The sequence below is a fragment of the Chenopodium quinoa genome, unplaced genomic scaffold (genome assembly GCF_001683475.1).
Source record: "Chenopodium quinoa cultivar QQ74 unplaced genomic scaffold, ASM168347v1, whole genome shotgun sequence".
Lineage (NCBI taxonomy): Eukaryota > Viridiplantae > Streptophyta > Magnoliopsida > Caryophyllales > Amaranthaceae > Chenopodium > Chenopodium quinoa.
In genome coordinates, this window is record NW_018744704.1 from 4,637,920 (window position 1) to 4,650,291 (window position 12,372).

The 12,372-nt window shown below is 35.3% G+C and overlaps 1 protein-coding gene across 1 annotated transcript; it reads right to left on the reverse strand.

Moving 5' to 3' along the window:
- Nucleotides 1–5,580: 5,580 nt before the first annotated feature.
- Nucleotides 5,581–11,346, reverse strand: LOC110702942 (E3 ubiquitin-protein ligase RFWD3-like). Its single transcript, XM_021880701.1, has 5 exons — nt 10,589–11,346; nt 9,442–9,597; nt 6,522–6,620; nt 6,231–6,392; nt 5,581–6,093 (listed from the first exon to the last, which is right to left on the reverse strand). The coding sequence occupies exons 1-5, from the start codon at nt 11,135–11,137 to the stop codon at nt 5,962–5,964; spliced, it is 1,098 nt and encodes a 365-aa protein (XP_021736393.1). The 5' UTR covers nt 11,138–11,346; the 3' UTR covers nt 5,581–5,961.
- Between the last annotated feature and the right edge of the window lie 1,026 nt (nt 11,347–12,372).

The following is a 12,372-nucleotide window of genomic DNA, read 5'->3' on the forward strand; positions in this document are numbered from 1 at the left end:
CTCGGCAGCCACATGTGGGTTGCGTAAGCAGCCCGGCTAGCCGTAGGTGGTGCTTGGGCGATGCTTGCCTCGATTTGCGTGCTTTTATCTCTGGATTTTAATCCCGGTATATGTGTGACATAAAAGTGATTCTAAATTAATTTTAGAATCAACATTGAGCAAGAATGAAAATATAACAAGTCGAACTTAAATAAATTCAATTTTAGTGCATAAACCAAGATTAATTCAAGAACCTTTCTTTAACTTAGTTTAGGTTCATCTTGATGCTACAAATTGAAGGGCTATACTCATAATTAAATTAATCATACATAAATTAATAATGAGATTTGACAAAATTAAAGGGGTTGGAAAAATAAACCCATTCATCTAATGAAAAATTTCCAACACTAACTTGTGTATAATTGAAAAATTACATCTTCCAATATGAAGATTAATTAAATTTCAATCACAAGTTTTGAACTTTAAGGACTTTAATCAACTCAAAAATGATTAAATCCAAAAATTAGTTCAACATGGAATTTAGCAAGCAAAGTTCCAACCAAATAAACAATTAAAGATTGGATCTTTGACAATTAAAGGGACTTCAAAATTACAAATTCACCATAAACAATCACACTTGAAGCAATTAATTTGCAAAATTGTGAAATTTCAAGTTTATGTGAAAAAATGAGCTTACCAAATCAAGCACCAATTATGACTTCATAAACATGCTTAATAAGGTTTATAATTGCAGTAGATTAGTGATGCAACCATACATTTAATCTACCTTTAACATGCCATGATTAATCAAGGTTTAAAGATTTAAAATTTTTAGTCAAAAACGAAAAAACCCTTCAAAAAAACATGTTTCTGGGTGGATTTTGGCTTTTGGACAGGTCTTAAAAGGGACAAAAACGAGTTACAACATCGATTCCACCCAAAAATCACTATTTTTGAGTCGAAATCTGGGTTCGTTGGCCAAAATTAATATAAATACAAGATTAAAACTAATTAAAACGAGCTTCTAATCTAATTAGAAAGAAAAACCAAAATTTAAATCCATTTTAAATCACCTTAATTAATTATTAGTTACAACAATTAAAATGAACGCGGCTCTGATACCACTGTTGGGTTTCGTAGTGTCCGACACTACGCGGAAGAGAATTCCGCCAAGACCCGCCCACTAATTAAAGCACCTAAACATGCAATCACATAATTAAACAACAAGAGAGAGAAAGAGAAAAGACGATCTTACCCTCGAAGCGTGCTTCGCTCGATAACGAGCTCTTACTTGAAAGCTTAACCTCACAAGTGTGAAGGCCTTCGACGGCTCGCACCCTCGACCCGACCCAAGCGGTCTTTATCCCGAAGGTTAGTCGGGACTTGATCAAAGAAAAACTAGAGTATTACGAACTTAAAGGTTTTCTCACTTTCAAGGATATGCCTTATTGATTTCAACTCAATTGATTTTTTCAAAACTCAAAACTTGGGTATTTATAGGGAAAGGAGCCTTGATCTCCCTTCTCCCATCAATGTGGGAGAATTGCATTTTTCCTCAATTTATTTTAATCAAAAACAAAATAAAATGCAAAGCAATCAACAAGCTCCATGTGGCATATGGAGAGCATGGGTAGGTGAGGACCATTTAAGGGGGGGACCAAAACCCCTTGCTTCCCAAGCAAAGCATCATGATCGGTCTTCCCCTATGACCGTGAGCTGGCCCCTTTGCACAAGTAGCTGCCAGCCACCTTGGCTGCCAAGGCTGCCTAGCTGGCGCCTGGCACCTTGGCTGTGCTAGGAGCCCAGCTCGCACTCGCATGCGCGCAGCAAGCAAGCCACGCAATGCGGGTTGCTGCTACTGCTGCTTTGCGATGGCTAGCAATGCTCAGCTGCTGCTCGCTTGGTGCTGCTACGCTAGCAAGCACGCACAGCACACACTCACACAGCACGCTGCTAGCGATGCTTGTGTTGTGCGAGTGCAATGCTACTGCGATTCTGCGAGGGGGCTGGGTGCTTGGCCTAGCATGCTAGAAAGAATGCACAGCCACAGCACGCATACACACAGAACTATGCTTGCGATGCTTGCATGCTAAGCGTAGCCTAGCTGGGGCTATGTGTGTGACTGGCTGCGATGCCCACCACGCTAGCATGCATGCGGTTGGTGCCCTCGCCTAGCCTAGCACTCGCATGACTAGGCAGATGCAAGGCTACGGCTTGGCTCGTACTTGTCGCTTGCTTGATTCTACGTCTCGTCGAGTTCTAAATTCGACTTGACTTGCGACGCTAAGTTTTGACGCTCTAAGCTCGATATCCGACGTCTTTGTTCGTAATACTCTAATGACTCATCTAATCCTTCGGATTTATTCATCGTCTCAGATCGGTTATTCGATTGGGGTGCGACCCGAAGGGATCGGTTATTCCATGGTTGGTGAATTCACAAACATGGATGCACCCATTATTGCACAAAGCGTTTATTAGGGTGGACGGAGCGTAAAATCCCAATGGCTAAAACCATATGTAAAACACATACGGGTTCTAAAAAGTCAAAAAAACTCAATCAAAGAGTAAAATCGTCGAGACAGTACTAGAATCGGGCAAAACAAGAAGACAAAATTCTGGTGCAGTGTCGCCAGATCCTATCGCTGGACGGCAGGAACTATCGCACAATGATAGCTCCATCGTGGCGCGATGAAACTATCGTCTGGCGATGGTTTCTGACATCCTACGATGGTTCCGACGCGCTGTGGCAGTTTCTATGTTCGATATTTTTTTCAATTTTTTGTAGCGTCTATTCGCTTTTAGTTGTGAAAGATATTTCCAGCCTTTCCTACGTGTATATTCCTATGTTTTGACGCATTACGGATAATGTTTCCAATGCGAACCTTTTTATGCTTATGCCACAATGTTAACAAAAATTACGCACAACGAATATCTAGAATCATTCAAGTCTCATCCACTCATTCTAAATAAATTGCCAAAATAAATTTTAGGAATCAATCAAGAAATCCTCCTCAGCAAAGTCGCCAAAAACTATAGGAAATTTTTCAACTCATCATTGAGCCCTACTATGGTTCATGTTTTTAAGCATGGTGGCGTCCAAAGGAAAAGAAGCTAGAGATAAAAGAGTCGTCAACAAGTTTTAGAAACTTGTAAACCGTTCACGGGTGTGAAGGTTACACCCCATTCACAATCACAGAGATTGCTAACTCTATAGTGGTCCGAAACCATGACAGGATGTTCAGAGATGATGGTACGAATCCAACCTAAAAGAGATTGAACCCTTCCTAAATCGGCCTCTACTTAATTCTTATGATATTCATGTGCGCTTTTCGATCAACATACATACATCAAATTAATCCTAAGCATATTTAATCTATGTTGGTTGATTAATAATACATAATCAAATCTCTTATTGACGATCACTTAAATTAAAATCATATTAGCCTAAATTCAATCATTAATTATCTTATTAGGCGTGATTTCAAGTATAAATTCCCTTTTATCCTGCAAAAAGGGGAGTGATCAAGCAATAACGATAAATCATAAATAAACAAGTAACATATGATTAAAATAACAATCATCATAAGAACATCATCATACATTGTTAATAGTAAGATCTAAAGGCATAATACTAAACGAATTAATAACAAATCCTAACATGTCACAAGTAATGAAGATCAAATCGTTATCCTAAACATGATACTAAAAATCATAATAAGCATCCTAAACATGATACTAGAAATCATAAAGACATCCTAACATGATACTAGGAATTAAAATATACTTTAAGCATGATTTCTACATCAAAATCAAAGAATAATAATAAAAGAGATAATTGAATTACTCACTTTGATGCCTCACCTCTTGCTATTAAAACAATACACGCGTTAGTAAACTTCAAGAAAGTTAAATCAATAAAGTAAATAAATCAAATATAAATTAAAATATAGATTTGGGACCAAACCCTTAGAATTATCAACCTTTCACGTCGAGGTCGAAGGCAACATCGAGGATGGCTAGGGGTATTCAAGTCTCGTGAAGGAAGTATTGTGTTTGATTAGGGAGAGTATCAAGGATGTGTTTAGGCTAACGCTAAGGACATGGGGATCAAGAGAGAGGTGATGATTAATAAGATTAGAGAGGATTATTGATGATTGTTGGTGAAGAGAAAAGCTGGAAAACGACCTCTAATTATAAGAAAAAAAGAGAGTCGAAGCGATCTGAAAAGATCAGAATTCGAATCGGAATAGAATAGGTTCCATCGCGGGGCGACGGGTGTATCACGGCGCGATGGTCCTATCGTCCTGCTATGGTTTTCTAAAGATAAGAATCCGTGCGGAGTTTGATTTCCAATCGGATTGGGTCAATGAAATTTCCGTACATATTTTATTTTGACCGGGATTAGGATTATCAAAAAAGAGATTTTATGTTCGGCTTCGAATTCTCTTAATCTTTATTTTCTCGGAAAGGATAAATTAGAACCTTCTAGATAATTTTAGAAGCTCCCAATGAATCCTAATTGATTTAGGATTGGGATTAAGGTATTGGACCCTCACATGATCATTACGTCGTAGGTAAGGTGGACCTCGGTCTAGTTTGGACTCGGTTTAGTATTTTAGCCATAACTTATTCGTTTTAAGTTGGATTTGGGCTTATAATATATCGTTAGAAATATCTTTTCAAGCCCCATCCAACTAAATAATAATTGGACAAGGATTATGGACCAAAATAATCTGGTTTGGACGTTTCTATAAATTGGGTACGAAATGAATGATTTTGGGTTTAAAGGCACGAAATAAATGAATTTGGTTAAAAACATTTTAGGAAAGGTTAGGGGAAGGGTTAAGGTTTAGGGGAACTTCATGAAACTCTTCAACTCTTTACCGAATTCAATAATCAAAGACGTGAAAGGTACTCATCACTGGTTTTGGTTTTTGGGAAGACACAATCAGGTGTCCACAGGTAATAACGTTGGTGTTTTTGCAAAGCATAGGTTAAAATTCAAGCTATTTTGTTTGTATAAACAAACTACAATATAACTCTTTAATGTTGCATACATTATTGTGTAACTAACTAAAGGTTGTAAATTCATTATAAAATTTTGTCAAATCCATGCATTGCATGGAATTGAAGCTAGTAACAAATAAATATAGAAAGATTTCAACTTTTGATGATAAAATTAACTTTCTTGACATGCTCGTGGACAATGGATAAACTATTGATAAATTAGAGGTGGCAAACAAATTAAGTGATAACCAATCATTGTTGGTAGAGGTGATGAAGAATTTACGTTATGACATCACCTATATTTTACTTAGGAGTAGAGGATTCCCTTACCCTCTCCCTCTACTCTTAAACGTTGATCTATGTAGCTAGTTGGTCAAAGATGTTAGTTAAAAATTCAATAGAATATCTAACAGCTAAAAAAAAAAAAAAAAGAATAAAGCTGATTAGGTAAATATTATTCAATTTGAATAAATTAAGTTCAAATCAGTCCCATTCAAATGGCAAGTCATTAGATTCAATATATTGTCAATTTGCTTATCATTAAACATCAGTTCAAACCAGTCATTACTTTTTAGCTCAAGTTGGGCAATTCAATTCAACAGTGTTAATAATTCACTCCAATATCATACCAGCACAGCAAATGCAATTCTACCCTCCAGTACCCAAAATGAAATCAAACGGAATTACAAAGGTATAAATATGGACCAAATCAGCAACTTTACGGAACAAATAACACAAAACAAAACTCTCTAACGCAGCTCATGAATCTCTCAGCAGGGAATACAAATATAAGAGGAAAAAAACCCATTTGATAATGTTTCCCAATCGGTTGAAGTAGGAAACCAAGCTTCTGAACAGCCAACAAACTCGCAACACAGCAATAAACACACTATCCTACTATGCAATGGCCGTTAAATTTAAATCTATACAAATGGGAAAATATGAATAATCACATAATATAACCAACTCGGAATCCTAAAGAGAAGATGCTTCAGCTTTACAAACAGGGCAAGCATTTTTCCTCACAAGCCATTGCTTTATGCAATGCAAGTGATAAGCATGTCCACATTCCAGTTTCCCCATCTCTTCTTCCGCTTCATACTCTTCCTGCATAATTGAGAGCAAATACAACTTGCAACTTTAATTTCATGTGACTACCGCATTTAGGGTTTGTTCTTGATTTCCGTTATTTAATGACATGAATTGATGATATTAACATTATGTATTGGCAACTTCAAACTGACCTGACAAATGCTGCATTTTCCTTCTATGTCTGCTGATATGTGCGATTGTGATGGAAGTTCATGTAGGACAGAGAGCTTGGTTTTCCTGAGACATCTACCAATCTGATCATCTCCCAGTCCAGTACTCACATGCCCAATTCTATCACCAAGTTCAAGCAATTCCTGTTTGGACCATCAGAAAGAAATGTAGCAACATATAAGCAAAACTGAAAGCCACACTCGTGACTATATGTTAATTGAAAATGAAAAGCAATGACAAGATCACAAGGGAATGAGAAAAGATAGTCATACTTCATATGTCATATTATCAACATCTAGTCTCAAATCCCGGTATCTATCAGCACCACCTGATCTTCTGCCCGTCAACAGACCATTTTGAAACATTAAGATCTGTGTACACAACATACCCATAAGTTTGGTCAGATGTCACATTTTTTCAACATGATATTTTGAAACATAATTTACTTCAATTTCAATTGCTAACAAGTAGCACAGTAATAATTGGAGGATTCAGCAGTCAGTACAGAAACATCATAGGTGGTACAGAAACATCATTGAATGTATTGTAGGTACAATGTCAAATACAGGTCTGAGCCGCACCCGCAAACCAAGTGAGAGAGTCCACTTCATAAGTCCAAAGGAGGTTCCATCCCAAAACCATATGGCAATAGAAGGAGTAGCCCCAGCCTTATAAAGTGTTTAATTCTCTCTTCTTTTCTCAATGGGACACTTACATGTGTTCTTTTGGGAAGCTTATACTTCAACAGTAACCATAGTAGACTTTAGGTTGAATACTATTTGCATTAAATTTAAAAATAAAAAAAATAAAAAAAAGAAAACTAAGAGCTACATGTATGTTTTCTGGCTTTTGGAATTGCTGAGGTGAAAATAGATGAAGTGACCTCAGAGATTGAATCAAAAAAATCATTCTATGACATCAGGCATTTCCCATTCAAAGTACAACTCAAATATTATTTGATATGAAGTCTTTCAAAGCCAATGTATTACAGAATTACAAGATGAAGATCACCAACTTCTCCGTATGTTTAATATACTATTTTTTCTTCCTATAACAAGAAAGTAGATCTTATGGTTTATCAATCTCTTTCTAAGTTATTTTGTATCTAAAGCCAGGATCCAGAATAAGTTTACAGCAAGCTATTATTTATCATAGCACATCTCCAAAATCCTTATCAACAAGGCATAATTATAAAAACCTATCTAGCTAGCACTTCATCAAGTTGGAATGAGAACAAAGATGATTGTGTTCTAACAAAATGGTGGAGTGAAGACTAGCTTGAAATTTTGAGGGTTTTTCTTCAAATGACAAAACACCCAACAACTTTATAACTTTTCTGGGCCAATGCAATGTAGCTGACTCATTTAGTCTATTTTTTGACGACCATCGTGATTCAAGAGAGAGAGAGAGAGAGAGAGAGAAGCAAAGGATGGGGTATCTGGGACGACATTCTTTACACCCAATAATCATACAATATCGGAATTTGTTTAATCAAGTCAATAAAATGGGAATCCAAGGTTCCTTTCTCCATTTTCACCGTGTTGGTTTTGCTACTTCAATAATATCTTCAACTGTCTCAAAATAAATTTAAATAAATAAAGAGCTCCATTCAATCTTCTAGAAAATATAGATCACAGCCATGGGACTACTTATGTGAAGCAGGTAAAAAATCTATTAGAATCTATGCTGCTTTTTATTTTATTTTTCAAATTTTTTACAGTCACTTGCTTTTTTTTTTTTTTTTCCCCCTCTTTTTTTCCCTTTCTTCTAGGGGTTAACAGATATTACACATAAATAGAACACTTTGTAATTCCAATTTTGTTTTTAATAAATAGCCCTCATTTTTAGCTAGAACCTAAGCATAGATAATGGCCATAATGCATCCATAACTTTCTCATTCTTTTCACACATTATTGTAGCTTTTCAGGTAGCTAACCACAAAAGTCAAACTCTCAATATAGGTTATTAGAATATACTCCTATAAGAAGAGGAATGATTCTGTGACACTATAAACATCCAACTACATGAGGATATAATCAAGACATTGCCTAACAAATCATTATTTAATCCCTCGAGTGATGGTCTAAAGTAGCAACATAAATTCACGAGCAAGCTACTGAATGTAATTAATAGTTTTCCCAAGCAAAACAGAATCTTTAGAGGAATACAGAATTAAGGGCATTATGATGAAGATGTAGTTTTCAAGGTTGAGAACAAGAGAAAAGTCAAGCCCACTTCACCTGCTTTTATGCACTAATATCAGCGATTAGAATTGGCAAATTTAAAAGTTTAAATCTTTTGATATCTCATTTCTAAATCACAGGATATGTTTGATTTTTATGGTCAAATATTCTCAATTTTGATAATGGAAAAAGTTTAGAAAATGCTGTTTTTTCCAGAAAAACCACTCTTTCTTCTTGGGCTTAAAGATAAACAATTGGCTAAATACTTGGTCAGAGGCCCCATAAGCATAGGATAAAAAATCCCTTCAAAAGCAGATGTGGTTTAATTTTATTAAAACTTTGTGTGCTTTCTCAACAAAGTTTTAAGATAATTAGCCACATTTGATGAAAGTTGAAATTTGCTAGTATTATTGTTTCTTATCAAGTTATGTGAGTGTCGCGTTATAATATTATAATTAGATTTCTATATTTATCTTAGAAAGTACTTCAGCAGGATTATAACATTTACCACATAATATAGCGAAAGGAATGCATATGGTTAAAATTAATATAGGCTTATATTTTGTAGTTGTACCAAACAAATCCTGTGAAGGGGACTGTAGGGTTGGGGTCAACAATGATAACTGGGACGCCCTATAGTTTTATGTTTAAATAACAAGGCAGATCTTGGTGGATCATTACTTTACACCTAATATAGATTAATCTGAAATCTATATTTTTTTAATGAATAATAAATATCATATAAAAAACAGGACACTGATGTAATAATGAAATAGACGCCGCACATGAAATTATATTTCTGGTTTAGGGGACAAATCATACCTAAAAGCCTAAAACATCATCAAGTAAAAGTCACTTGACAAACAAATAAATTGGCACTTTCAAAAACAATTACTAAATTGCTAAGCAAAGTTTTGGCTTTCATAAAGGTTAACCTACAATGCAACTAGAGGTATTCGCCACAAGTAGATTTGATAAGTAAAGTCATATAAGCACCATATAAACAAACCTCAGCTAGCCCCTCGGGGGATCGATTACGCAAATGATGGTAGTACTGGGCTTCAAAAACATCCGGCCCGAAAGGGGGAATATCAAAGGCAGAATCCAGGCCCGGAGCAGCAAATTGCTCAGCATTCACTCTTTGTCTAGAATTATAGGAGGCTCTCTGCAAGTAGTCAAGTAGACAAATATACAACGAATTAACGACAGATTGTAGTCAAACACAGTCAAATGATACTGGCAAACGGATAGAAATCGAACCAAAAGACAGTAATACACAACTCAAGCGAACAACTGGCAATAAAAATTAAATAATTGTATAAATTAGGCCAAAACTCTCCTCAGTATCATTATTCCAGAATACCCTAAACTCGACTGACAATGTGATTGTATCATTAATTCGTAAATTAACACCATTTTATGAGTATCGTTGTATCAAACCAATTAATCTAATCAGTTATTCAGTTAAGACATATAGAAGAAGATTTAAGTTTGGCCATCCAATTTATATATGTTATTATAATCCCAACAAATTGATGGGAAAACTACATACTATCTTTGCATTATTGTAATCAGATAAAGGACAAAAATATAATCTACTGCATAAAAATATGCCTTCCGCCTTCCCAGACGAAAAGCAGCACTAATCTAAAGGTATAAAGTTCGAATCACAAATCATATATTTAAGAATTTATGCCCATAACTTCGTCTTCATTTATCCAAGAGATTAAAACAAATTATTACGCACAATAAGGTTTTAAATTAAATTTAGTACTCGTAAGTCTTAACAAATTCTTGATATTATTATATTTAATGCTGAATTCCTGTACTTTAAAATTTTATATCATCCGTCTCTACAATTTCTTCCTGTTTTAGAAATTGCCGTCCTAACAGAAAGAATTTATTCGAGATAAAGGAAAGTTTTTAATTTAACCCGGCTACATACGCCATCATCTTTCACGAATATCGGCTCAAATTTCTGGGTTTTAAAAAAAATATAGGAAAATTACTTAATTCAAAAAAATTCAACAAAAATTCTATTTAAAAAAAATTCAACAAAAATTGATGCTTAAAAATAGAAACCCAAGGCTCAAAATCTATCAAAATTTAGAATCAATATGCAGCAAGAAAAACCCAAAAAAAAAGGAAATAATAACCTCTCTACGTTGCAGTTTATCAAGATCAATTTTACCACGGTTGAAATTGGTAGAAAGAGGTCTAACACAATCAACAGAAGCAGCAGCAGAAGCATCTCCACACCATAAATCTTGAACACCAATTGGGTCTTCCATTAAAGCACCTTGCAATTGTTGAACATTCTTCTTCTTACCATTTTTTTTCTTCTTTTTCTTACTATTATTAATACTATTGCAATTGTTATTGTTGTTGTTGTTGTCACTCTTCTTCTGTCTGGTGGTTTCCCAATCAGCCGAGGACCTTATAACACCGGGGACGGTAACCTCGGGACGAGCCGCGCACCCGAAACCCCGTAAACTTCGTGTTTTGGGGGTGAATTTCGCGGTTTCATGGTTGGTTGAAAAAGTAGAGAGTAATAAGGAAGAAATGGAGGATTTGCAGCGAGTAGATTGGATAATTGAAGGCATTTGAGGGTTATTTGGATCTGATAAATGATGATTTCTGGGTTTACGGCATTTGAGATGGTCTGCAATTGTGGAGTTTGAGTGGTCTGATGAAATTGCAGCCATGAATGATGGTAATTTGCAAGTTCTGGAGAGAGAAAAAGAAAAGGGGGGGAGAGTAGTGTTGCTTTTTTTAGGGAGGAATGGAATATGGATGGATTGAGTGGGACGGAATTTAGGAGAAATTTTTTTAAAGAAGAAGTTGTACTTATGGTGTGTAATTAATTTTTGTTATTATATGTTATTCTTCCATGTTCTTGGTAATTAATTGAGTCCACCTTTTGTGTATATGGTATATCAATATACAGTACCAGACTACCAGTGTACCACTGTATTTGTATTTTGCTGGGAGGGACGGAGGGTCGGAGGAATATGTATATTGTTTTGTGTCTACATGTATATTGTGTTGTGTCTACCAAAGGTTGAATCTAATTCGAACTTGTGAAATTGTGTGTTATTGATCCGATTTGGCAAGAATTAAACCATTAAGACCCGTCATTTGAAAATAGAAATTTAACCCTAACTGATTATATTTTACTTGAAATAGAACAAATTGGATTTTTGTTGAACCATTTATGACTCACTCATACATGTAATCAATTCGAAACTTGATGTCTCGAAATCTCGAACCAAACTAAATATTTTCTACCACTTATGACCCACTATACATGTAATCAATTCGAAACTTGATGACTCGAAATCTCGAACCAAACTAAATATTTTCTAACCTATTTCGCCTGAAATCGTTTCAATCTAAAAACATCCCACTAAAATGGATTGTTTAAAACTGTGACTTGTTATACTTGAAATCGTTTAAAACTTGTGACACGGTCTATCCAAACCACTTCGTAGCCTATGCTACTATAGACGCCAAAATTGTGTCTTCCTAAATGGTGCTCAATGGTGAGAAGCAGTTGTCTTAATTGGTTGGGGATTAGGTGCAATAGATATGTTGATAATTGTTTTCCTTTCATTATCTTTTGAAATCCAAACACACTCTTCAAAATTCAAATATGCTCTTCAAAATTCAATTAAACCATATAAATCCCAACCATCATTTTTCAAGCTCAAAATTAAATTGTCCAATCATCTCAAAGCTCAAAAAAGCAAAGAATTCGGCTAAGTAGACCATGGACAGACAGATTAGGGTTACACCCCCAATCCTTAGACACACATACATACATACACACACACACAAAGGTAATTCGAAGGTGCTCCCTTAGGTTTAGAAAACCCTTTGCTAATAAAGGCGACTTCTCCATTTTCAATATTTATGATCATTCCTTTATTTAAATATTTTG

Bases quoted from the DNA above. Each gene is read 5' to 3' on its own strand.
- LOC110702942 (XM_021880701.1), bottom strand. From the start codon at position 11,137: ATGGCTGCAATTTCATCAGACCACTCAAACTCCACAATTGCAGACCAT. The intron at 9,598-10,588 runs GTTATTATTTCC...GACTACTTGCAG, and splicing joins ATAAACTGCAACGTAGAGAG to AGAGCCTCCTATAATTCTAG. The intron at 6,393-6,521 runs GTATGACTATCT...TGGTCCAAACAG, and splicing joins TTGATAATATGACATATGAA to GAATTGCTTGAACTTGGTGA.